Raw genomic sequence first — 25,171 nt, 5'->3', positions numbered from 1 at the left:
ATGGGAGCATTTCTAGCCAATCAAATCCCTTCTCCTCCAGCACCACCCAATAGGTATGCTCGGAGGCGGGGTCTCTGTGGGTCCCGCCTCCGAAGGCCCAGGTGGAGAAAGGGATTGGGGCGACGTGAGGGGCGGGGTTTGTGGAGGAAGATGGCGGCGGTCCGCGGGTTATCTCTAACGACCGCGGCGCTGAGGGCGGTCGGTCCTTGGGCAAGGGGCAGGTACGAAGCCTACGACAGCACCTGGGAAGGGTGTTAAGAGGCGCATAACTAAGGCCTGCGGGAGGCGAGGGTTTGGCGTGAGGCTGTCCAAGTGGAGGTCGTCAGGTTTGCCGTGAGGCTGTTCAGGTAGAAGTCACCAGGTGCCCCTCTGCTCCCGGGCTCATCCTCCTCCGTTGTGCAGCAGGCTCCTCGCGGCCTCTCGCGGACCTCAGGCTCGTCGGGAAGCGTCGTCCTCCAGCCCCGAGGCCGGCGAAGGGCAGATCCACCTCACCGCCAGCTGTGTCCAGGTAGGAGGCCGGACGCGGAGAGGTACCGGGGAGAGGGCCCGGAGTGCAGGGACTTCCCCTTGGCCCACCCTTCTTGCTTGGCATTCTTGCCTGGTATTCTTGATCCCCCTTTTTGCATTTCAGAGACTTCTGGAAATCACCGAAGGGTCAGAATTCCTAAGGCTGGAGGTGGAGGGAGGTGGATGCTCCGGATTCCAATACAAATTTTCACTGGATACAGTTATCAACCCCGACGACAGGCAAGAAGGAAGGGGTGGGTCCTCAGAGAATGTGTGGGAGGGATAAAGCACGTTTATTTCAAATTTAAAAGGTTTGCTAAGAACGCCTGACACCACCCTTCTCACACAGTGGGAATACAGTGAAGATTTGTTGTCATGATTCAGAATAACTATGTTATAGGAGGAAAGTTGGCCTGCCTAGGTCCGTAGTGTAGAGTCAGGCTGGACTGGATTCCAGGCCTAAATCCCTAAACATTTACCAGTATTATTCCATTGACTCTCTTTGCCTCAGAGAAAAGCAGCATCTGTTAGATAATAAGGAATGCTTCTCCTGTATTGGGAAAACAGGATGTGCACCCCAGGGCTCAGAGAGTGTTATGGTTTTGGTGGTTATGATGGTCATTAATGTCTTCCTCCTGTTTTTTTCAGGGTATTTGAACAGGGTGGGGCAAGAGTGGTGGTTGACTCTGATAGCTTGGCCTTCGTGAAAGGGGCCCAGGTGGACTTCAGCCAAGAACTGATCCGAAGCTCATTTCAAGTGTTGAACAATCCTCAAGCACAGCAAGGCTGCTCCTGTGGATCATCCTTCTCTATCAAACTTTGATGCTGTGCTCGCTTTGGCAGCACATACACAAACTTTGATGTGATGACAGGTGACCCAGAGATTGCTACCACTTGTACCAATCTGAGGAACCTGGGATTAGTAGAATTCTAGAGGTTTCCTTCCAATCATGTCCTACTCTCAATTTTATTTCCCTCAGTCCAGGAGTATTGTGTTTTGCCACTGTTTTCAGAATATGAAGCTTTTATTCTTGATCTATTTTCACTCACACATTTCTAAGGCCAAGCCTCTAAGTGCTGTGATCTGAGATCTACTAACTGGTTGAAACCCACCCAGTATAATCTGTAGAGCCTCCAAGGTTCCAAAATTTGGAGTCACTTCTCAGGCCTTCAGAGTTGCCTGTACATAGGTATATAGCTATGTATAAAAGCTTCATTTTGAAGAAAGTTCTTATTTACTTGTGTTCTGGATCAGGATCACAGATTGGGTAACTTGAACACTGGTTACTAGGCTAGAGAGGATGAGAAAGGCAAAGGGAAGGTTCTCTTTTTCATCTCATTCTTCCTGAATGTGCTAGTTGACGCCCTTCTTTTTCTTTCTTTCTTTTCTTTTCCCCCACATCCTTATTTTCTGTGCTGCCCATTCTCCACTTCCCATTTGTTAGGGTAGATACATTTTCCTCTCTTACTTGCCAGTCTGCTAGAGTCACAAAACCAGTAGTCCATCATCCAGGAAACTTGGATCTTGGTTAAACCCTTGTTTTCCTCAATAGCCTAAAAGTTCATTACAACAAAAACTTGCATTTCTGGACTGGATTGGAATTAAGGTCATTCAGCAAAAGAATTTACCATTAAAAAGGGAAAAGCAGAGTTTAAAGACAAGATATCTGAGACAGAAGCTTAGGTACTTACATTTCAATATGGGAAAACCTAGGATTTAGAGAAAGCAAACCTATTGTGTGTACAGTGTGTACAAAGAGGAAGGAGGGGACACTTAGAAACTTGACCTTTCTTAGCAGATTTCCATGGGAGGGGGCAGAAAACAGCATATCCTGGGAGCATCTGTTTAACTTTACTAAGACATTTAAAGTTGCTGCCAATACCTGGGCCTAATAAGATTTTCAGCTCAGACTAAGTCTTTTCATCCTCTTTTCTTTTTTTAAAGATTTTATTTATTCATTTGAGAGAGAATGACAGAGAGAGAGAGAGAGAGAGAGCACATGAGAGGGGGGAGGGTCAGAGGGAGAAGCAGACTCCCCACTGAGCAGGGAGCCCGATGCAGGACTCAATCCCAGGACTCTAGGATCATGACCTGAGCCAAAGGCAGTCGCTTAACCAACTGAGCCACCCAGGTGCCCCTCTTTTCATCCTCTTTAAAAGGAGATTTTGCTACATTTTAAATGTTAGAATGTACTGTTTTAAAGAGTGCGCTTTATTTTATTTATTTTTTAAAATAAGCTTAACACCCAACACGGGGCTTGAACTCATGATCCTGAGATCAAGAGTCACATGCTCTACTGACTGAGCCAGCCACGTGCCCCATAATTTTGTGATTTTAAAACTCATGCAGAGCACAAGCTTAATTGCTTTAGTTGCCAAAATAACCATTAAATTGCAGTGGTCAGTTAGATAGGAACAGAGTCCCTTTGAATGCCTATATGTAAGTACCTGCTGTTAATGGGAGAATAGGAATTCTGTGTTTTAGAAAAGGTGGGTTTGGGAGAAATCACCTTTATCACACTGAGAAAGCTGCATGGGAAAATCCTAAGTAGTAATAAGCTTCCATTGGAGTAGGGTGATGTAGAAATTTTAAGAGCATAGAGCATAGAGAAATAACAGCATCAAGGGGTCAGTGGGCAATTTGCTTGGGATAAATAGTATAGTAAAAGAGGGTTAGGGTCTTTTGCAGGCCCTGTATGACCAGATGCCCTCTTTCTGGTAAAGATCAGTGGATGTTTTCACAAATTTTGCTCACTGTGCAAATTCATTTAGGAAAACTTTTATACTCTTCTGGTATCCATTGGAAGATTTTTTGCTTCCCCATTACTTTCAAGGGGAAAGGCCTTATTGTTGCAGGATTGGTTTTATTTTTTATGCAAGTTAGTGTTTGGGGGCAGCATACCCTCCCTTTGCCTTAGTAAGACATAATGCAAGAACCAAAGGCAAGGGAGCCCCGCATCTGCTTTATGTTGTGAATCTGCGTTTTTTGTTTGTTTGTTTGATGTTACTCATTTGAGAGAGAGACTGAGAAGGAGCAGGGGAAGGGGCAGAAGCAGACTCCCAACTGAGCAGGGAGCCCAATGTGGGGCTGGATCCTGGGACTCCAGGACCATGACCTGAGCTGAAGGCAGGTATTTAACCAACTGAGACACCCAGGTGCCCCAGTTTTTTTTTTTTTTTTTTGATGATTTTATTTATTTGAGAGAGCAAGAGTTGGGGGCAGGACAGAGGGAAAGGGAGAAGCAGACACCCCACTGAGTAGAGAGCCTGAAGCGGGGCTTGATTCCAGGAACCTGAGATCGTGACCTGAGCTGAAGGCAGACGCTTAACCAACTGAGCCACCCAGGTGCCCTTGTTGTGAATCTGCTTTATGTTGTTGACTCAAAGCGGGGGGCCTCTTAGTCAATGTCCAGATCTTACCTTGTGGAATCGTACTCTTCAGTTATGTGATTGATAGTGACTAGTGGTATGTGAACTGTAGGTGTCCCACCCACCCTTAGTTTCTTTGTGTGGGAATGTCGACAGATTACAAAGGATTAGGAGAAAACAGGTTTAGAAGTAAGAGATTAGGAAGGGCTACTAAAGTAGGTGTCCAAGAAGAACTTTCTAACTTTTCTAACTTCTAAGAATTGAAACCCGTTATTTCAGTCTTCTGTATAAAGCTCTGAGGGGAGGGTTGACATTTGGCAGGAGCATCCTATATAGAGAAGTGGGCAACACTGATTGTATGGTGTAGCCCTCCCTTAAGTGCTGGCTGAGAGTGGATAGCATGCCGCTGGTAGTGTGCAGGACCTAACATTGTCCACTGCAACATAATTAATGGTTTTGTATGTTTGTGTCAAAGGCAGGAAATTCCTCTACTTTTCTAGGTACCTAGCAGTGGTGTTTATGATTGCTCTTTTAAAATCCCTGTTTGCCATTTCTCCACAGAAATGCTACAGGGCTGTTTAAAGGAGTTTGCTTTAGGAAGCTCTGAAATAATTATGTGGCTTTAATTGTCAGATAAATATATAAAGAAGGGAGCATTTAAGCAGTCTATGGCCAAAGCTGTATTTAAAAATATTTTATTTTTTGGAAAGGTAATACACATGGTACAAAATTCAAAAAGACACAAAAGGGGATACAGTGAAAAGTCTTCCAATCCTGTACCCATCCACCCTGTCACCCTCCCCATAAACCACTGTTGTTTCTAAGAATTTACCCTATAGGTATAATCCCATAGATATAATGTGAAGTAACATATACACAAGAATATTCATTATAGCATTACTTATAATAGCAAGAGATAGGAAACAATGGAAGTGTCCATCAGTAGGGGACTGACTAAATAAATTATGATTTATCCATTCAGTGGCATAGTGTACAGTTATAAAATAGAATGATACAGTTCTTTATGCGCAAGTCTGGATTAAGTGAAAAGAGCAAAGTGCAGAACAGCAGGCGTAGGGTGCTATTTGTGTTTTTGATACAAAGAAATACGTGTATGTGAATGAAGTTTTTCTGGGTGAGCAGGAAGGTGAGGGTTGGGAGGAGGCGTAGCGCCAGCGGGTAATGGAGGAGTGGTGAGCAGCTCTCTGAACCATGGGGTGTGAGGCAGAGTGGCCAGGATGAGGTCAGCAGATACCCAGTTGTCTTCCCCCTTTCTTTAGACAAATAGCAGCACCTGGTCCACTTTGTTACACAGCCGCCTTTCCCCGCTTAGTCTGTTTTGGATTTCTTGTCAAGGTATTTAGAGCCTTTTTTTCCTTTCATTTTTAGGCCTCCGTAGCAACTAATTGCTTCTAATCTTTTGCTGTTACAAGTAATGCTATAATAAATAACCTCTTACATGTGTTCACATTTGGTGAGAATACATCTGAAGGTTAAATTCCTAGAAGAGTCCAAGAGTAAGTGCTTTTATAATTTCGAAAGACATTGCCATATTATCCTCTTCAGAAGTTGGGTCAGTTTAAGCCCCTGTCAGCTGTGTATGTGAGTCCCTCTTTCACCAGATGCTTGCCAACTAGGAGTCTTAACGAACTTCTGATCTTTGCCAATCTGAGAGTTTTAAAAGTGTGTCTCGTGTGGTTTTAACTCGCATTTTTTTTAATGACTATTTTGATATGTGTAAGAACTACATAGTTTTGTCTGCTGAAAACATCTCAACCAGTATAGTGACAGAGAAAATTGTTTAAACTCTGTGTCTCCATTTCCTCATCCATAAATTGGGAATAGAAATAGTGGGATTGCTGGATGATTAAATGAAATTTGTGTTGAGCTCTCAATATAGTGCCTGGCACGTAACAAGCATTCAATAAGTTATTATGGGATGGCTGACAGAGCAGCAGGTGGGACAGGACAGATTAAGAAAATAGTATTCATCTTCATGTCTTCAGGCACGTGGAGTCTTGTTCAATTACATTGCCTTTCATCAGACAAATGCAAAGGCAGAGCTTTCCTTGTCCTAGAAGAGTAAAGAACCTTTTCCCATTGGATCCCAATCATAGGCTATCGGCAGAGCTGGCAAAAGGATAGGCACAGCCTCATGTCTAATATTTAGACTTAGCCAACATGGTAAAGAAATTTGGTTTAATATGAAATAAAAACAAAAACAGGAGCCCAAATGTACATTTCTTTATTCCACCATGGTTCTAAACTTCTAGCTGGCCAAGGATGGAGTGGGTCTCTCCTTATAAACTGAGAGGGATGCCAGATCCCATTTTTGAAAAAAAGACAGCAAGGGCTTCTGAGTAGAGAGAAGAAACAACATGGGAAGTCTGGCTTCCCCTAAACCAGACAAATCGACCCCTTTATTTTTAGTACTTCAAACTGGTATCCACAAAAGGAGAGCCCAGGAGAGATTTGTGTCCTGCAGGAAGCGGTGTGTATTTAATATTGGTCTTCGGAGGCGGGCCCCCGGCCTGTGGCAGCCTTGCTGTGGTTGGTGCAGGGAGCTGTCGCGGGTAGATTGCGAATGTTTACCCAAAGCTACTGAACATTTTCTTTAGCCTTGTTGAAAGCCTTGGCTCCCCCTTTCTTATCACCTCCCCATATTTTTCATATTGCCCTCTTGCTGCGTTCTCAGTCTCGTGCTCCCCTTCACTTGCGTCTCTCACACTCAGCAAGCTACAATCAGTCTTGCTCCTCTGAGATGAGGAGATCTTCTGGCCCTGCCTGGGGCCGCAGAACTGCTACAGGACGGACATGTGGCAAAATCTGGCCCAGAGAGATTGGCTGAGGTGATGGTTCTTGGGAGGAGGCCTTGGAGTCACTCCCCAAACTTCCCCCAATCCTTTTTTGCTCAAGAGATACTGAAGAACCATACCTGGGCAGATGTAATCTCTGACCCAGTTGTGGAATCATCAGGATGTTATGTGGATCGTGACTGGGAAGGGTGTCTGCAATGTGAGGCCGAACGACCTTGCATGTTCGCACAGCTTGAGCGGGTGGATGAGGGCCATCCTTCGGTGAGCATTCCCTAGCAAGGCCAGGACAGGTGGCAGACTCATCCTCATGGCCGGTGGCTGAAGCATGAAAGCATTTGGTGGTGTTTGAGCCAAGCAAGGGCATGGCAGCATGAAGGCAGTGACAGAAGCTCACAGCCAGGGCCTAAGCTGGGAGAGCTGAAAGGCAGGCAGGGCTGGCTGGGAGGCTGGGCTGCAGGGCCTTCTGCCTGCTTCTTCATGGTGTCTTCCCAGCTAGGAAAGCCTCCTCCAGGCCCCTGCCTGTGGCTGGGGCCCATTTCCGGGTAGCTGTCCACACCCACCCCTCACTGCTACTCCTTGGCAGTGCAGTGTGGGGGGCCTGCCTCGGCCACATAACCTGGGGAGCAGTGGCAGCGGTAGGAGCCCTCGGTGTTCTCGCAGTGACCATGGGCACAGAGTGCAGCAGGCCCGTTCAAGTCATCACACTCATTCACATCTAAGAGGAAGGGAGGGAAGAGAGCGCTGTACGGAGCCCGGGTGCCTCTGCTGCTGTGGCACTAAGCTCTGGCCCCTGCCCAGCAGTGGAGTCCTACATGTGGCAAGCGGAAGTCACTGCCCAAAACTAAGCCTCTCAGAGACACAGAGCAGGTGGCAGTGAACCTGTACTGTGCCCCTGAGAGTGACCGTGCTCCCCTGTCCCTTTCCTCTGCCTGGGAATCTCCATGAAAGGGTTTTCTGTACCCAGCTGGAGACCCTCCTTTGGCACGTTCTCACCGCTTGGCCTGGCTCCAGGACGCCACACTAGGGGGCAGCAGTGGGTTTCCCAGCCACCCTAAGTTCAGTCCTGCATCTCTAACTGAGCAGTGGGGCTGGTCTGACCTTTCCACCTGCAGCCATCAGGGTCCTCCTGCTCCCTAGGTGTTGCCACTCAGATCAACACTTACCCACACAGGCCATGTGGGCCATGTCCAGCTGGAAGCCCTCAAAGCAGTCACAGGTGTAGCCCTCCCTCACGCGCACACAGCGGCCATTCTCACAGCCGTTCAGGACGCCGCATTCCTCTGCCTGCAGCCCTTCGAAGCCAGCCTGGTGCTCTGGTAGGAGGGAGTCAGAGAAGGAAGCTGAGGCCTTGCCCCCGACCCTGGGGCCCTCGCCCTCCACCACGAAGGGTTGCTCCTGTTGAACTAAGGTCAGGGCTGGGAGGATCTGAACGCCTCACGGAAACCTGCTGAAATAAAAGGCTGTCCCCTTAAGAAATAAGTATGTGTCATCGCTTACGGTGGCAGAGACATGCTGTGCTTTAAAGGTCAGCTCCAGGAAGGCTGAGACTCACTACTTTCACAGTGCCAGGGCTCCGGAGCAAGTGGGTGTCTACGGTTTTGGTTTTGTTGTGGTTGGTGGTGGTTAAAATCTTTGCATGGTTTTTATGTGGGGAGGAGATGGGCAGCAAGAGGGGATTACCCTCACTCAACGCAAAGCAGAACTTAGGGATCTGCTTGAATCTCTCCTTTCTAAGCAGCTCCCAACCCCTGAGAAAGACCCAGCCCCTAATCCCCGTGCAGCCTTAGTCTGACGCAGGGGCTGTGCCCGTGGCAGCTACATCCGTCACACAGGTGCCAGGCCTGACTTCTTAGAATCCCAGTCCTGCATGCTGCGGTCATTGCCACTAACAAACCGAATCACCATAGCAGGCCTTTAAAGTGATTAGAAATCCGTAATGTACATTTCAGGTGACAAGTGTGAGCTCGTAGAGCAGGTTATTTTGCACACTGAGTGGCGTGGAGGGAGAAACACAGAGCGGAGTGTATCTGCTTTCCCTTGTTCTCCCAACTCCCTCAGGGAAGCTTTTGAGGTTGAGGTGGTGTCCTGTACCTCTTTGTGTCCCCTGTGCCAGTTTATCAGAGAGAGTTGTTAGGGTCTGACCCGGGCATTTGGAGTTGGCCCTTGAGTGACCTGAGAGGGCTCGGTGGGTCTTCCCCTCTGCGGCCCTGCCCTGCCAGCAGTGATTAGTGGGTAGAGGAGGCAGGAGTGAAACCGCTGCGGGGCCTACCGCTTCCCCATGTGGGCGGCAACACACACCTGGCCCGCTGGCCACATAGTGGGGCTGGAGGTCCGAGGGCTGCAGGGGTGACTCAATAACTGGTGTGTGGGCCCCGGTGTGGCTGGCTGTGTTGGGGAAGGGTGGCTCTGGGATGGTGTCCTCAGGGCCCAGGTAGTTGTAGAAGGGGGCCCCCTCGGGGCCGTAGAGGCTGTAGTGCAGATCCTCGGGCCCAGGGCCGTACTCATAGCCTGGCCGGAAGTGGACCCCTGCCTCCCGCTCCGCTTCAATCCGGGCCACGTTGCACAGCTGAGCATAGACCTCTGTCAGGGAGGAGGGAGACAGGAAGCTGCCAAGTTCCTGCTAGCTAAAGCCTGGTGTGCCGTCCCCCAGCTTACTGCCCGGGGAGAGGGAACATGCTGGGACTGGTCCCCTCCGGGAGCTCCCGGCTGTGCTCTTGCCCCCCCACCCCGGCCCCCAGCTTTGTCCCCAGGCAATAGGGATGGAAGACAGGGCCACACTCTGCTCTACTTCTAAATCCCTCCCTCCAAGGTGAGTGCATTCCCTTCCCTAGGGCCCCTCCCTCTGAGCAGGCACGGGTCACCCTTCTCACCAGAGCTCCTGGGGGGGCAGAGGGCACACTGCTGGCTCCAGGCCTCGCCATCCTGGCAGCAGCATTCCGTGTAGGTGGTGCGGCGCCCGTGCAGGGGCTGGCTGCACACGTAATTGGTGACTCTTTTCCAGCAGATGTCCGTGTGGATGTCGTGGTCAGGCAGGTCCTCTGGTGGCACAGGGCCCAGAGGCACGTGAGCCCTCCCAGCCCAGATCCAGTCTCCCTGCCGCCCCACCACTCCAGGCCTACTGACCCGTGCTACCGGTGCTGTTCACGCAGCGCTGCTGGCTGAGGTCCAGGGTGAGGGGGGGGGCTGCAGAAGCAGTGGAAAGAGCCTTCGGTGTTCACACACTCACCATTCTCACAGGCCATGTCCTGGCACTCGTCGTGATCTGGGGTGGCAGAAAGAACGAAGGAATGTGTGGGGCAGTACCAAGGCAGCTTGCCCACGGGCCGTCTTCGTGAAAGGAGGTTTTCTGGTAACTGATAATGAAGAGTAGCACCCTGCTTCCCCCTCCTCCCCTGACCCAGCCCAGCCTGTGAGGCACCTCCCCAGGGATGCCTTTCTGACAGGGGCTCACGTGCAAGCCCTGACAGCCCCACAGCTCCCCTCACCTCTGGCCCGCCGGCTGCAGCGGAACCCCCCCCAACCCTGCACTGATGGGGCCGGCGGGGGGTGGGCGTGGGGGCGGGGAGGGGTGGTGTGCGTCCTCACCCTCACACTTCCTGTGGATGGCATTGTAGTGGTAGCCGGGGTTGCACAAGCAGATGTAGCCAGGCACTGTGTTGAGGCACCGGCCGTTCTGGCAGAGACTAGGCCCAAACATCACACACTCCTCTGCATCTGTGGGAGGGCAGAGATGAGGGGAGAAGCTGGACGAAGCAGAACTTAAGATGAGGGGCTCCAAAGCCAGGCTCCCTGGGTGGGAATCCTGGCATTGCCACTTGCTAGTCTGGTGACTTTGGGCAACTGAGTTCTCCTTGCCTCCGTTTCCTACCTGAAAAATGTGGGTACTGTGACTTAACCTCTTATCACTGTTATGAAGATTAAAAGGTTAATATAGGTAGGTGCTTACATAGTGCTTGGCACATAGCAAGCACTTAAGTAAGGAAAGCCACTTCTGTTTCTATTCTATTTCTGTCTCCAGCTTCAGGATTAGGGCACCGAAGGGCTCATACCTCACTACCCACTTCGAATGTGGGTTCCCCAAAGTTTCTGGCTTGGTAAGTGGGGCCCGGGGGATAAGCAGCTGTCCCTGTACAGCAGTACTCCCCACCCTGACTCTGTGCCCCATGCCTGGGTTAGTCATGGCATCATAGTTTGTTCTGGAGGCTTCAGCCTCAGGGGAGCAGAGGAACCGAGGTCGGGTTATATGGACACCTCCAGGAGGGACTCAGGGCAGACCTTCCAGCTGCAAATCTGCAGGTAGTCAGCCCTGGGACACGAATGAGGGAAGCGACCTGGGAGGCTTGGGGCTGCATGCAGAACTTCCCCCCGGGACCTCCCGGAGGACCAGTGTGGGCCTCCTCAGGTGAGTGGAGTTTGGGGAGGAGGGTCTCTAGGGAGGTTACCTGTGTACGTGGTCTGTCCAAACATCCAGGCTCCGTCCACGGGGATGTAGCCTTTACCACTAGGGCAGATCTCACTGAATTCAACTGTGCAGGGAGGCATCCAAGCTTAGAGACAGAAGGGCTCTGCCCCCCTTCCTCTCTCCCCTTCTTCCAGATTCACTGTACAGGGCTGACACTGAGGATTTGGGACACTTGGGGGCCTTACCTGAGTCCTCAGCTGGGCAGAGGTCACAGGCATCCCCCCAGCTGGCGCCCTGGGTGCAGCAGCACTCGGCCCGTGTGGTGTTCCGGCCTAGAAGGCTGGAGCAGGGCAGCTGGCCGTTCTGACTGGAGAAGCATTCCATGCGGATGGGGCTTGGGGGGCGGTCCCCTGACGGGGCCTCAGGAATACTCTGACCTGTGTGTGATAGATGCCCTTTATCACTGTCTGTCCCTGGCCCTCTGGGGCACCCTAGCTTTTGAATTTATTTTCATGGTTTTACGTTTGTATAGCACTTCACAGTGCGCAGCATGCTTTTACCTGTATTTACCTGTCTCACTTGATGCTCTTAACAGCATTATATTATCAGCTGCCTTTTGCACATGACGCAGTTGAGGCTGAGAGAAGCTACGTGACTTGCCACAGTCACCAGCTATTAAGTGGCACTGACCCCAGTTCTTCTGGTGCCCAAACCCCTGCTCTTTCTGGAGTAGCTCCCTGCCGCCCCCGGTATAGGAGGTGCCCCCTGTCCGTGGCATACCATATGGGCAGCCCCTCCATTCCTCAGCCCACACTGTACCCCAGCCCCTCCCACCTTTCCTTGTTCCAAGTCTTGCTTTCGTTTTCCCCAAGTCAGAGGAGGCCATCTGAGTCCTAGGCCAGCCGGGGGTGAGAGGCTGAACCCAACAGCTCTGGGGTGGAGTGGGCAGGAGAGAGTGAGGCTCAGCTCAGCTTCAAGGCCTCCCTCACCAAAGGGCTCCCTGGGGTCACTCTGAGGCTCAATCTGAGATCCCTAGGCACCGTAAGTTGGCATCTGTTCTTCCTGAGCCCCCTGTAGGGTTGTCACAGCCCCAAGCCTCCAGGACATTCCCTGACCTGGGACAGACGTCCTCTTGTCTTGACATTTGCCATACTCTGACTCCTCACTCTGTTCTACTCCAGTCCTAAGTAGCACCCTTGCCCACATGGCCCTGGGCCCGGCCCAGTAGCCGGAGTGGTGGAAGTGCTCTGTAAGCTGCAGGGCGCTCATGCATAATGACGGGGTGGAGTATGCGGCGTGCTCACCTCCAGCCACCCGCGGGCGACAGTGCCCCTCCTGAGCGTCGTACTCCTCCAGGTCGCTGGCACAGAGGCACAGGAAGGAGCCCTCCACGTTCTCACAGAGCGCCGCCCCACACACCGCCAGCATGAGCTCACACTCATTCACGTCTGCCAGGCACGAGGACAGGCTTGGGGGTGGAGAAGACGCAGCCCATGTCCCCCCGGCCCTCTGCTTCCAGCCCAGTGGGCAGATCCTCCTCTCATCCCCTCAAAAGAAACCGGCTAGGTCTCAGGGGAAGAGCAGAAGGGAGTTAGCAGGAAGGAGGAACAGATGAACACAGAGCATCAGAAGGGAGAGGCGAGAAGGGTGGCAGAAAAGGGTCACTAAAGGGACCAAGAGGAAGGGTCCCTCCCTCTGTGCACATTCTCCCACACACTCCCCACGTGCCTCTGGAGGCTGTGAGGTCTCTGGAGCAGGACAGTGCGCCTTCACTACTGTGCTCGCTCCCCCTGCTGGTAGAACATGGCCACCCTTCTACCGAGCTGGTCAGGGTGCCCGCTGCGGGGTGGAGCTAACTCACCCTTCCTTGCCTACTCCCTGAGGACCTCTTATGGAGCCGTGTGACCTTGAACATTCCCTTCCCTGGCCCCGAGCCTGGCTAGCCTGCAGGCTTCTCACCAACACAATCCCAGCCGGAGGACGAAGTCTCGAAGCCCTGGTCACAGAGGCAGCGGAAGGAGCCGTCGGTGTTGTCGCAGAAGCCGTGGCTCCCACACAAGGTGTCGTTGGCACACTCATCTATGTCTGTGGGACAGTGGGGACCAGAGTGTAGGGTTCACTCTTGCTCTATTTGCTGGGAATACTTGGTCTATTGACATCAAGGTCTGTGAAAAGTGACTTTAAACATAGGACAAGAACGCTCTAACATTACCGTTCCCCTTCAATTTCTGTGCAAGCCCTGCTGTATGGAAAACACGCAAGCTTCGAACTGCTACAAAAATGAAGTCCTTAGGACAAAGTCATTGCTAGCTGGATATGTGAAAAATAGGTGTCCTCCACCCTCCCCGTTCCTACTCACCAATGCAGTCTCCAGCTGGAGCCGTGTGGAAGCCAGGCTGGCAGCCCAGGACACAGCGGTAGGAGCCAGGGCTGTTCTCACACCTCCAGGCCCCACATGCCGAGTCTCCATAGTCCTCACACTCGTCAACATCTGGTCCCAGAGCCAAGAGAGGGGACAGAAATGGGCAGGTCACTGCTCTGGCCCCACCTCCTTGGTATTACAAAGTCATGCCCCACAGCCTTTGGGGTCGTTGATCTGTTACAAATTACTGTGCTCATCTCAACTCCAAAACATCAAGTTCAGGATCATTTCTCCTGACCCAGAAGGGATGATTGTCTAGGTAGAGAACTATATGTGATTTAGGAAAGCACTGAGCTCCTAGCTGCCTGCAACACCCCTTCCCCCACCCCTTCTCCCTGTAGCAGAGTACTTTATGATTCTCGTTATATAAAACATTCACCAAAGTGTATTGCAGAAAATTGTCTTCATATCCGTCTGCCTTGCTCAATTTCAACACTGTCCATAACTGTCTATTTGTCCTAGCAAAAGACATTGAACCTAGCGGGGGTTTAATGTCTATTGAATCAATTTGGCTTTAAAAACTAGACTGTGTGCTCGGCTAGCACAAGGATTATGATTATCTTCATTTTGTCATCTTTGGATAGGCCCTGAGTCAGCCAAGGCTCAATAAATGCATTATCCGTCGGATGATTAATTTGTGGGAAGTGCTCTGCTTCCTGCAAGCTGCAGTTCTGGTCCTGGGGAGCTGAGGACCAGGCAGGGGTGGAGGTGGGCAGATGTGGGGCAGCGCCCTATCCACGCCCCCTGGAGCCCTTACCCACACACTCCCCGCTCTCTGGGGAGGGCTGGAAGCCGGCCTCACACAGACAGCTGAAGGAGCCCTCGGTGTTGACACACTGTCCTCCCAGACACCGGTCTGGGACTGCACATTCGTCCACATCTAGAATAGAGCACCCTGTCAGCAGACCCAGCCACGGGGCCCCAGGGCCCAAAGCAGCCCAGAGGAGAGCCAGAGAGCGGCTCGGGGCTAGAAGATCTGAGGAAGTGTCCCGAGCTGGAAGCCAGAGGCCAGGCTGCGGGGAGCAGCCCTTGGAACTGAGGCACTATCAAGGGCAGAAGGCTGACACCCAAAGGGTTCAGAGGGCGCCAGTCTGTCGTAGACGTGGCAGAGAGACCCTGTTGGAAAGACTCTGAGTGCCTTCCCAACACCTGGCTCCCTGTCATCGCTCAGCCTCCCATCTCCCATCCCTGGGTGGGGCTGGGAGCACCACATTTCAGTCTAGACATAGCCTCCAGCAGCCCCTGCTGCTGGCAAGTGGACATGGCCCAGCTGGCTCCTCACCCTGGCAGCTGGTGCCCCCCTCTGCGCTGGCGAAGCCTGGTGCACAGAGACAGAAGAAGGACCCATGGCTGTTGAGGCACTCGCCATGGGGTGCGCAGTACTCCTCTCCCACACACTCGTCCACGTCTGCAAGGAGAAGGCAGGCAGTGGTGTCTTCCAGGTGTGCTGCCACCTCCCCTGACCCCCCACTCACTGCCCACAGTCCCCGATGGGGATGCGGAGCCACTCACCATCACACACGGTGCCATTGGTCAGCTGGAAGCCTGGGGGGCACAGGCACTGGTAGGAGCCAGCCGTGTTCTTGCACTCGCCTCCCCGGCAGCTGCTCCGGAAGTCTTCACACTCATCCACATCTGCAGGGTCACACAGGGAGCAAGGCAGCCTGTGGCGGCACCTCCCAGGGACAGGAGGCAACGGGGAGGTCTCCAGAGGGTCTGTGCCCTGCCTGGGGAGTCCGGACCCGGAGGGGCGTCATCCCCTTGTAATCGGCATAGCTGGGGAGGGGGCCTCCGGGAGCAGCGTGACTGCAGCTCCTTCCACTTCTGCCTGGAGAAGCCCAGCTGGCCTTCTCCGGCTGCCCACACGGTGCCCTTGGGGACATTCAGCCTCTCCCTGCAGGGGTGGCCTCTCTCTAGGGTGGCCAAACCCCACTGCCCTTACCGTGGCTGAGACAGCTCAGATTTTATGGAGAAGCGATGGGAAAACAAATGAGAGATCAGTGAAGGAAACAGATATTGAGAACCGGAGAAGGTCACAGAAACTAGGTTCTTGAAGTAGGTCTACAGATTGCCTGGGACAGGCCGATGTTTTCCAAAATCCGCTCCCAGCTCCCACCCTGACAAAGAACCCAGGAGGCTGCGTGTGGAACAAACTCCCCTGCAGCTTGCGATCTGGTAGCTCACTGACCCCTAGACCCAGACTGGCAGCCGTCTTTCCAACCCCTGTTGAGGGACGGGGGAGGATAGGTGTCCTTTAGATGCCATCCAAGGTGGACAGAGCAGCCCCTGGCCCGGAAGCAGTCCCTGCTGTGTCTGGTCACTCCCTTCTCTAAGGGTGGTGGGTTAGTCTCTGGCACCCCATCGGTGCTCCCCTTCCTCATGGTGGCGGGGGAAAGGGGGTTCTCACCTTCACAAGTGTGGCCCAGGGCGCTGGGCCGGTAGCCCGCCTCACAGTCCCTGCAGGAGAAGGAGCCGGCCGTGTTGGTGCAGACTCCTGAGGGGCAGACTCCCGGGAAGGCGCACTCATCTAGGTCTGCGGCAGAGGGCCAGCCAGTCACCCTGGGGGCCCGGGAGGGCTCGCTCTACCTGGCCTCCTACGAGGAAGCTCCCCACACCTCTGGCCTCCCTCTCTGAGCTTGTGGGCCTTTCTCCGGGCCCCTGGGGAGGGGCAGGCCCTGGCTGTGGGCCTTCTGTGGGACAACCCTTGTCCCCCTCTCCTCAGAATGCTCTGGGGGCAACTCTGCCATCAGCTTCCCTCTTGTCTCTGTGACTCCCTTTTTTCCCTCCTGTCCTCACCTCCAAACCTGGGGATGATGACAACAGACGCTCTCCTCGGGGCCAAGTCTATTTCTAGGGTCCTCTAGTCTAGCCTGGAGACCCTCAGCATCAGCCCAAAGCTGGGGGACGAACAGAGGATTCTTTGGGAGGTAAGAAGGCCTATATCCTTGGTCCCCCTCCGCCAGCCCCTCCCCGGGGGTTACCTTCACAGGCAGTGCCGTCCTCGTTCACCCAGTAGCCACTCTCGCAGGCCGAGCAGGTGAAGGAACCCTCGGTGTTGAGGCACAGGCCCGTGGGGCACGAGGCCCGGCTGGCACACTCATCGACATCTGAAACAGGCCAGTGAGTTCTATGTGGGGCTCTGCAGGACAGACGTGGCAGGACAGCCGGAGACTGACAGGTCGGCAGGGGTAAGGTGAGGGACGGGTCTTGGCAGGACGTGTGGCTGGGTCAGCATGGTCAGGGATGTGGGCGCAGGGCTGGATTAGGAGTGAGTGCGCAGAGGGAAGGAGCTGTAGGCTGATTTGCCTGCAGAGGAAGGTGCTTTAGCATCTTTGTACCTTGGCAGCCCTTCTCGTCTGTGGTGACCTTGTAGCCCTGCTCACAAGAGCATCTAAAGGAGCCCTCCAGGTTGATGCACTTTCCATGGGCGCAGACCCCGGAGGTCAGACACTCATTTATATCTGTGGGAGAGAAGTCCAAGATGGCGGGCGGGCCTCCTGTCCTTCATGCAGTCCCCATTGTCAGGCTTAGGGCATCTTAATGATGAGGACAGGGAATCAGCACTCAGAGGGGGCACAGGCCATCCTGGGAAGGCGCTGAGGTCGTTCCTGCTCCTGGCCCCCCCCCCCCCCCCCCCCGCCCGCCCGACCTAGGCAGGGCAGGGTGCCCTTCCCTCCTGAGCCTACTGCAGCTCCATCTGGTAACACGTAGCACTCCACATACGTCCTAGAAAAGGGAGCCAGGTCCCCCAGCCTTGAGGCTGGTTTGGCCCATCTGAGGACACCCGGAATGACATGTCCTAGAACCTTGACTCACCTTACAGTAGATCTAAACCTTTCTGGCCTCCTACTTGCCAACCAAACTGGTATGATTCTATGTTCCCAGCCCAACAACCAGCTTCAGTACCTGAGTGGGCAATGCAGAGAGAGGCCAGTCTATGCCTGGGTGGCTGAGTGGCAGTCTCAAGGGCCTGGGAAATGCCTGCCCTCCCCAGAGCCTCAAAGCATCTATTCACAATTCAGTCCCTCCTGGCATTCTGAACCCTGGGCCCTTCTTCCTGCAGGGACTGATGGGAAAGAACATTCCTTCTATAGCTGACATGCAGCCCCCTCTAGGGGGAGAAGAGCACCCCTGTTCAGTGAGGTGTTGCTGTTTAGACATTGCTGTGGAGATGCCAAAGGCCCCTCCTGCCCGGGAACTACAGCAGGACCTGGCTGTGAGCTCACACCACCAGAGTCAGCCTCTTCCTAAGATTCTTGGCAACTCACTCTACCCAGCAGGATCCGGCCACAAAAGCTTCTGGGACCTTGGGCTGTAGCTCCGGGATGGACATGGCCAAGGAGCCAAAGGGGCCCCCGCCCAAGCTGATTCAGAGGGCAGAGCAGCAGTCACCCAAGCACACCCATCTCATGGCCAACGTCATGTGGGAACCCAGCCAGGTCAGGGAGGACAGTGGCCTCCACGCCACTTCCCTCTGCCCGTCTCTTTCCCTCCCTGTGTGTGGGCTCAACCGGAGGTCCCAAGGCCACACAGCCCTCTCAGTGCCTTGGCGAGCAGCCCTCACCTACACAGCTCCCGCTCTGGCCCCGGTAGCCCTCCTCACAGGCGAGGCAAGCGTAGGATCCGGGGGAGTTGACGCATCTCCCGTCGGGGCAGGTGCCAGGGTGACGGCATTCGTCGATATCTGCAAAATAACATCCCCTTCCTTGGTGATCCCTGGGAGCCACAGCACATGGGTAGTTCTGTGAGGCAGCCAATCCTTGACCCTGCCCTTGGTGGGGGAGAGGGAGGGATGCCAGGTTCTGTCCAGACAGAAACTAGGAAAAAGTGAGTGCCATCCAGTGTTTCCAGCTCTACCTCCCACCCACTGTCCCGGACAAAAGAGAGAGATAGAAGAACTTTAGAAAGGGAGACTCCCTGGGTGGGGCAAGAGGCCATGGTCACCATTAGCCCTGGGAGGGTGGGAGAGCTCCGCTCTGTGAACTGGACTGCTGGGAAGGGCCTTCATAGCTGCCTGGGTGAATCCTGTTCCTCTACATAACCGGGATGGCGCATGCTTGGCACAGCAGGTCCCCGAGGCCCCAGAACGGATCGCCAGCTGGGCAATGGAGGCAAAATGGGCTTTCCTGCAGCAGGAGAGGGGGAGTGAGGATGACCCCCAATCTCGGAAAGACCAGCCCTGAGGCCGATGCAGAGTTATGGGTGGAGGCTGGCAAGGCTTCTTGGCTGGAGAGACTTTTGTTCCAGCTGAGAACCACGTAGGGCTCCCAGCAGTCACTCTGCTGAGGTCCAGAAGAGAGTCAGAAAGGGTGAGCCTGGGCACCAGACAAACAGGGGAAGAGGGGAGAGGAGCAGCCAGTCCTCGGAGAAGAACAGCAAGGAGGACGACAGAGTTCTTGCTCCCAGAGACCGCAGGCAGTGTTCTTCCTGGTGCGACCCGGCGTATCCGGAAATCCATCACTCAGGGCACACAGGGGACTTGCGCTGAGTTAGGGAGGTCACAGCGCAGGGCTTGAACTCCGGTTGGGACTGCAGGAGGACGTGATGTGCCTTGGGCTCAGTGTTGAGGCTCCCAGTCCCTATTTGTGACAGACTGAGCTCCAGAGGAAACAAGAGGACTTACTCTTCCTAAAAGGGTAATTGTCACTATCCTGGAGGAAGTCCACCGGCTTATGCAGATTCAGAAGCCCTCCTGCCCAAGAGGAGGACCTAGTTAGCGCCCATGGAGGGAATGCAGGAGGCAGGACCAAGGGTCAGAACACAGACTTTCTGCAAAAGGACGAAAGCCAGCAGCTGTTGTCACAGAACAAGACATGGGCGCTGAAGTAAAGAGCAAAAATGAGTCTCCCTTGAGGTTGTTTGTTCTGCAGAAGTCAGGCCACATCAAAGCCCTCTGTCCCAGGGAACTGGGACCCTCTCAAGGCCAACATTTCACCCTGAGAGTCCAGAAGAGGAAGATATACACAGGGCAGGTGGTTGTTCAGGTGGGTATCTGCAAGGAGATACCCAGAAGCCCTAGGCAATCTTGGGGACACCGAGATAAGGCTCATCTCTACAAAGAGGGTAGCCAAGAGCCCTTGGTTGGGCTGGGCTAACCTATTCTAAGGGTTTCTGTAAAGACAGAGATGGAGAGAATGAGACAGGAGGGGGACTGAACAGTCTAGGACCACTGACTTTGGCCGTCCAGGAGAGAGCAGCCAGCACCATGGCCTCGGGGCCTTGGCTGAGGTACAGGAGGAAGATGGGCAAAGCCATTGGGAATGATAAGTAATCCCTGCTTCAGGAGATAAAGAGGCAGAGGTGAGGACCCTTTTCTGGGACCACTCTGAGAAAAATGAAGTCTTTGGATCTCTCCTGCAGGGATCAGGCAGTGTAGGAAGGAGATTAGAGTTAGCAGGAGCAAAGGGCCCTGATGTCTGTCCTGCCCCAAATGTTCTGGGCACATTTGTGGAGGTGGTACCCAAAGTGTCTTACGTTGGGCATTAGGAGACTTGTGGTACTGATGCTGTTCACTAAGTATTCCAGCTCTCCCGTTGCTGGCCAGGGTGGGCTTGTGCCCCTGGTTCTCTGTGGTTGGGTGGGACCAGGGTGTTAGCGCTGGCTCATGAGCTATGAAGTGTGTCATTTATGGACCGAAGCATAATCGTGAGCCACTCTGTGAAGAGTGCTCTTCCTTTCTTCCGTGGAGACTGGCCACATTCAAGACACTGGCTATTCCTTTCGGCGAGTTCTAGAGTCAGGAAACGTGGGGCACGATCCCCAGCTGACCCACGATGGACACGTGGCATTGGTCAGATATAAACTTGCTGCGTTCTAAGTCATGAAGGTTGGGGTTGCTCATTAATGCAGCATAACCTAGTCTGTCCCGGCACCCCACTGCTGGCTTCCTTCCTCAGACCAGAGCCCCGCCGGCGATTACTATATGCGAGAGGTGGGTCAGCACGTGGGAGAGGGAAGGCTCTCCCAAATGGGAGTGGATGTCACAGAGCCATCTGCCAAGCCCTTTGAAAGGAGCCAGATAAAGATTCCAGACGAAGTAGACTCCACTTCTGACCAGTCTGTGTTCAGGGCACAGATTCTGATGTCACCAGATATCCTGAGGCTGTTCTACCAACCTGGTACGTGGACTGGAGCCAGATTGTTCTGCAATCTTAGTCTAGGATTTGAATTTTAATCTAAGATTACCATATATTTTGGTAGGTTCTAATAGCTTGGTAACCGGGGGCAGGAGCTATCTGTCTTACTCATCGCTATATTTTCCTAGCCCGTGGCTGGGACAGAGGTGGCCCTCAACACATGTTGTTCACCAAAGAATGAGGCCATGGGACTAAAACTTCACACCCTCTTGCTGTGAGGTTGCTGAAGAGACCCCAGGAGACCCAGGGAAACAGGTGCCCCGGGACCAGCTTGCCAACCAGCTCTACACCCTGGGAAGATCCTGGAGCCTTTGCATGGGGAAATGTAAGGGTCCCTGTTTCGGCTCCTTGTGAGAGCACGGGGTGGGAGCGGGAGAGCGCTTGGGGCCAGAAGCTCGGGAGAATTTGGATGCGGTTGGGGCACAGGAAAGGCCTGGCAGTCTGCAAGGGGTCTACCCCTTTCCATGGGAACCCAGAGTCTTGGTATGACAGAAATGCCACTGAGACTTTGGATGGGCCACTGTCCAGAACATTTGGGCCTTCCACCAGAGACTTTGAGTTGAAGTGGAGAGAGTGGTTTCTCAGTTGGAGCGAGAAGAAAGAGGGAGAGGAAATTGACCAGGCTCCCGGGGTGATGGCTGGGTCTGTGGTTCTTGATGGAAACCCTGGAGGAGTTTGCAGGCTACATCAGGCTGTCCTTTCAGCAGCCTGAGTGTCTGCCCGGGGCCAGAAACCCACCCTGACCTCCCAGCCGAGGTGCGCGTCTGGAACTTTTCCTCCGGGAGGGAAGGGGACAATCCAGAGGCGTGGACTGGAGCATGGGGGGAGTCTAGAAGTAAAAAAGAATGGGGCTCTCACATAGAAATGCCACCCCCTGTGCACTGGAGGTCTTGTCATATGTATTGGCTTATTTGGTCCTCACAAGGGCCTCTGAGATGGGCATTACGGTTTGCATTTTCAGATGTCAAGACAAGAGCCAATCCCAGGCCCGTCTCTACCAGAGCCTATGCCTGTAACATGGACTGCTTAGTATAAATCTGATCTTTTTAATGTCCTGGTATTTTCTTGGTTCATCTCCTTTAGTTTTGCTTTTTTTTTTTTAAATAAAGTCTAATGTCAAATTTGTCATGTTGTCATGCTTAAACGAGATAATCTATTAAGTCCTCACACAGCTCCTGGCACATAGAAGGCACCCAGCAAAAGCTAACTCCCTCATTCTCCATTCTCCTGGAAGATGCCAGGCTTTCTGACTCCAACATGCTCATGAGGACAAAGAGAGTGCATTTTGGCTTTGATTGTGCGTAGGCCAGGGTATTAAAGGGAGAACACCAAGAGGGAGGCATTGAGAGAAGAAGGGGACCCCCGGGGGGTACAGTTAGAGAGCTGTCTGTCCTCCACCCCCAGCCACCTCTCCCCTTTGCTAAGACCTTCTAGGACTCTGGACTTGGCTTCCCTGGTAATGGCATTGGAAAGGGGCACTCTCCCTTCGTAAGGTATTTACCTCCAGGACCCTGTGAAACCAGGGCAAGTCCCAGCCAGGAAAAACCTGGAGGCTGGCCGGTGGCTAGTCCTAAACTTGGGTCAAGGGCAGGATTTCTTTCCAGAGATAACCTTGCTTTACCCCCCTTCATTCCTATCTCGGCCAGTCTTAGCACATAACATAGGCCTCTTGCAAGCATTTGACACCCCAGCCTGGCAAGGAGGGGGTGGGCGCAGAACTGCCAGGAGCTGGCATGATAGCGACTTCCAGCCAGCCTGTGAGGAGACCACTTGGCAATGTCACGGCCGCCTTTTGGCAGGGCCTGGGAAATGGAGCAATGATCGGGGCTCGCACATCCATTCTTTACTCATTTACTCATTTAGCTAGCATTTGCTAACATTTGTCCAATGCAGGACATTTCTCAGGTGTCCGCACATGAGTCATCTAAGGATAGCGTCCAGCCCCAAGGAGCTCATAGCCTAACAAGCTTTAGCAAGTAGGCCAGGGCTGCACCCCCAAACTCCTCCCGGAGAGACCAACTTCTCCTCTGTCATATGGGAGAACAGTATAACTCAAGGCAAGGGGAAGCGTTGTATAGAGGGATGTTCCGGGCTCTCACGTATATAACATTGGTTGTGCTCCCCTGCTTTGTGGGGCAGACAGGACGCCAAAATATCACTGAGGGGATGGAAGGCCTCATGAATTCCCAGACAAGTCTCTGTCCACAGGAGTGGGCTCAGCATCAACGGGCCCAGTCAGAGACAAGCTGGAAGTTGAGGTGGGGGCAGGCAGCACCCCGGGGAGGGACCAAGAGGTGGTGGGCTGGCCGGCTGCCTCCCTTATCTCATTTCTTACCTTGACAGTGTCCCTTCCTGACCATGATGTAGCCCTGGTCACACTGGCAGTGGTACGAGCCCTCTGTGTTGGTGCATCGTCCCCCGTGGCACACCCCTGGCTGCTCACACTCATCTATGTCTGTGAACACACAGAAAAGTCCTGAGTTGGGCCAGCCCTGCAGGGAGTCCTGGGGCATCTCTTCAGAGGACAAGGACACCATGCTGAGGCCCCAGTGGGAAAGGCATCCTTGATGCAGCCATGATTGGTGGGGGCTCCCAGGCCAGGTCTGAGACTGATCTAGCTCAGGCCTCTGCAAACCCCTGAGTTCCTTTCTCCCCAGGGACACTACTTTGGGGGGCCTTGGGGACCCTCAAAGCTGTCTCCTCACCCTGAGGCAAAGGGCTGGTCTTGAGGTCAGGTGGCAGTCCAGATGGCATGATCTGAGGAGGCCAATAAAATCCCCTTCCTGACCCCAACACCTCCTCCAGAGGTCTGCTTCTAGAGTTCTTAAGGGCCTTCCTAAAAGTTAGGGATTAAGCAGCCAGAGAAAGAGCATCTCAGGCAGCTGCGACCTACTGAAGTGGTTTATGCCATTGTCCCAAAGCGTCCTGGTGCCCCACAGTGGCTCAAAAGCCCGACCCGGGTCGTGCCACTCCCTTGCCTAAAACGCTACTAGGGTTCCCTGCTGTTTCAGCCTGGCTCACAAGGCCTCTGCCACCTGGCCCCAGCCTTGCTGTGTTTGCTGATCCCCACCGGTCCAGCCACCAAGCCTTTGTTCACACAGACATCTCCACGTGGGGTATCTTTCTTCGCCTTTATGGTCAGCAGAGTCCTACCCCCATTTCAAGGACAGGTTCATTTGATCAACTCAAGGTTGCTTTGGCCACGCCCCATCCCTTGCCCCCACATCATATCAATGGAGGATTTACCTTTGCCCCCCACCCCCTGGCACTGGTTTAAACTCTTCACCGGGTAACTGTGCAGATTAAATGAGATAACTTCAATGAAAGAAAGTGTAGAAGGATATCTTTGTAGCTTAGGGTGGGGAAGGACTTCTTAACTAGAGCCCCAAAAGCATAACAAATAAGGCAAAAAGGTGAATTTCAATACGTCAGAATCAAGGATTTCTGTTAAAAGGAGGACATGTGGGTAAGGTTAGTTAGTGGGCAGAGGATGAAGTGAGAGGGTTGCAGTACCTAAACCCAGGCAAGTATCTGGAATATATAAGGAATTCCCAAGGAGCCACAGGAAAAACCAGCAACCGCTGGAAAACTGAGCAAAAAATAGGAACAAGCAATTTTCAGATAAGGAAACCCAGTGGCTAAAGTACGAAGAGATGTTCATACTTATTAGTAAAGTAAATATTTTTTAAAAATATCTAATATTCAAATAATTTATATCGATCCATTAATTTATACTTCTATTAATTTTAATTCCAGGAATGGTCATAATTTATATTAATTATACAGATTAATGAAATAACTCCTACACAATTAAATAATGAGATACTGCTTTATAAGACTGGCAAAATGTAGAAAGTGGATGTTATCCTGAGCAAGGTCCTATCGAGTGGCAGCCGAGCCCCGCTGGGAGAGGCACTGGCAGCTGACCTGGGGCTCCCTCCCCACTGCTGGGGCCGGCAGAGACATCCCACTGCTTGTGCCCGGCAGGTGCCCCAGGCTGGGCCTCTGACCTACAACACCTGCCCATGGGATGAAACCCAGAGAAGCCCCCTGCCCCCAGCCTCTTCCTTCACGACCCCCAGGCTGCTCTGAGCCGCGCTGCTGAGTCAGGTCCCTGAAAGCCAGCTGAGTGCTATCGCCACCCTCTGCTTACAGACCTCCCCTGGTGGCTCACTGTCTGCAGGGTGGTGTCCAAACACTTCAGCCTGGCACTCAAGGCTTCACAAACTGGCCGTGGCTCCTGCCACTTCCTCCTCAGACCCCACGCTCCAGTCATACTGGATTTATCATTATTCCCAGAGCATGCCAGGCTTGTTCACCACTCTGCTCTCTGGAGAAATGGTTCCCTTTCCCTGAAATACTCTCTGCTTTCTCCATTCCCTCACCGTGCGTGTAAGGGAGTGTGTAGGAAGCAAACCATGCTTTGGGGCCAGAATGACTTTGATTCTGTTTCTAGCTCTGCTGCAACTAGGTTTGAGGTCCCCTGGTATTACACTTCACCTCTCTGAGCCTCAGTTTA

General features: G+C 53.1%; 2 protein-coding genes across 4 annotated transcripts in view; one reads left to right on the top strand and one right to left on the bottom strand.

The window, feature by feature from the left end:
• The first annotated feature begins 116 nt into the window (after positions 1–116).
• ISCA2 (iron-sulfur cluster assembly 2) lies at positions 117–13,447 on the top strand. 3 transcript variants are annotated; one of them, XM_027569338.2, is made up of 5 exons: positions 124–221; positions 403–508; positions 632–747; positions 10,711–10,786; positions 12,978–13,447. In XM_027569338.2, the coding sequence occupies exons 1-5, from the start codon at positions 151–153 to the stop codon at positions 13,035–13,037; spliced, it is 429 nt and encodes a 142-aa protein (XP_027425139.1). In that variant the 5' UTR covers positions 124–150; the 3' UTR covers positions 13,038–13,447. The 3 variants fall into 3 exon arrangements, with proteins under 3 accessions (XP_027425138.1, XP_027425139.1, XP_027425137.1); XM_027569337.1 differs by lacking the exons at positions 10,711–10,786; positions 12,978–13,447 and adding an exon at positions 1,156–3,608 and having other exon boundaries at positions 117–221; positions 406–508; XM_027569336.1 differs by lacking the exons at positions 10,711–10,786; positions 12,978–13,447 and adding an exon at positions 1,156–3,608.
• Positions 3,741–25,171, bottom strand: part of LTBP2 (latent transforming growth factor beta binding protein 2) — a 102,488-nt gene continuing 81,057 nt past the window's right edge. Inside the window, 20 exon segments of the mRNA XM_027569333.2 lie at positions 3,741–7,407; positions 7,856–8,005; positions 8,991–9,272; positions 9,563–9,730; positions 9,816–9,873; positions 9,875–9,954; positions 10,278–10,406; positions 11,135–11,218; positions 11,340–11,531; positions 12,399–12,542; positions 13,054–13,179; positions 13,454–13,585; positions 14,274–14,396; positions 14,799–14,924; positions 15,029–15,151; positions 15,924–16,049; positions 16,498–16,623; positions 16,855–16,977; positions 18,081–18,200; positions 22,988–23,107. Of these exon segments, the coding sequence (XP_027425134.2) occupies positions 7,262–7,407; positions 7,856–8,005; positions 8,991–9,272; positions 9,563–9,730; positions 9,816–9,873; positions 9,875–9,954; positions 10,278–10,406; positions 11,135–11,218; positions 11,340–11,531; positions 12,399–12,542; positions 13,054–13,179; positions 13,454–13,585; positions 14,274–14,396; positions 14,799–14,924; positions 15,029–15,151; positions 15,924–16,049; positions 16,498–16,623; positions 16,855–16,977; positions 18,081–18,200; positions 22,988–23,107 (2,678 nt within the window). The 3' untranslated portion in view covers positions 3,741–7,261.

This window comes from Zalophus californianus, chromosome 6 (assembly GCF_009762305.2).
Source record: "Zalophus californianus isolate mZalCal1 chromosome 6, mZalCal1.pri.v2, whole genome shotgun sequence".
In the NCBI taxonomy this organism is placed as follows: domain Eukaryota; kingdom Metazoa; phylum Chordata; class Mammalia; order Carnivora; family Otariidae; genus Zalophus; species Zalophus californianus.
Note: the sequence above shows the minus strand (reverse complement) of the source record. Positions and strands in the feature narration are given on the sequence as shown.

Coding starts and splice junctions, on each gene's coding strand:
- ISCA2 (XM_027569336.1), top strand. CDS start 151: ATGGCGGCGGTCCGCGGGTTATCTCTAACGACCGCGGCGCTGAGGGCG. Junction 222..402: donor GGTCCTTGGGCAAGGGGCAG/GTACGAAGCCTA, acceptor TCCGTTGTGCAG/CAGGCTCCTCGCGGCCTCTC. Junction 509..631: donor TCACCGCCAGCTGTGTCCAG/GTAGGAGGCCGG, acceptor TTTGCATTTCAG/AGACTTCTGGAAATCACCGA.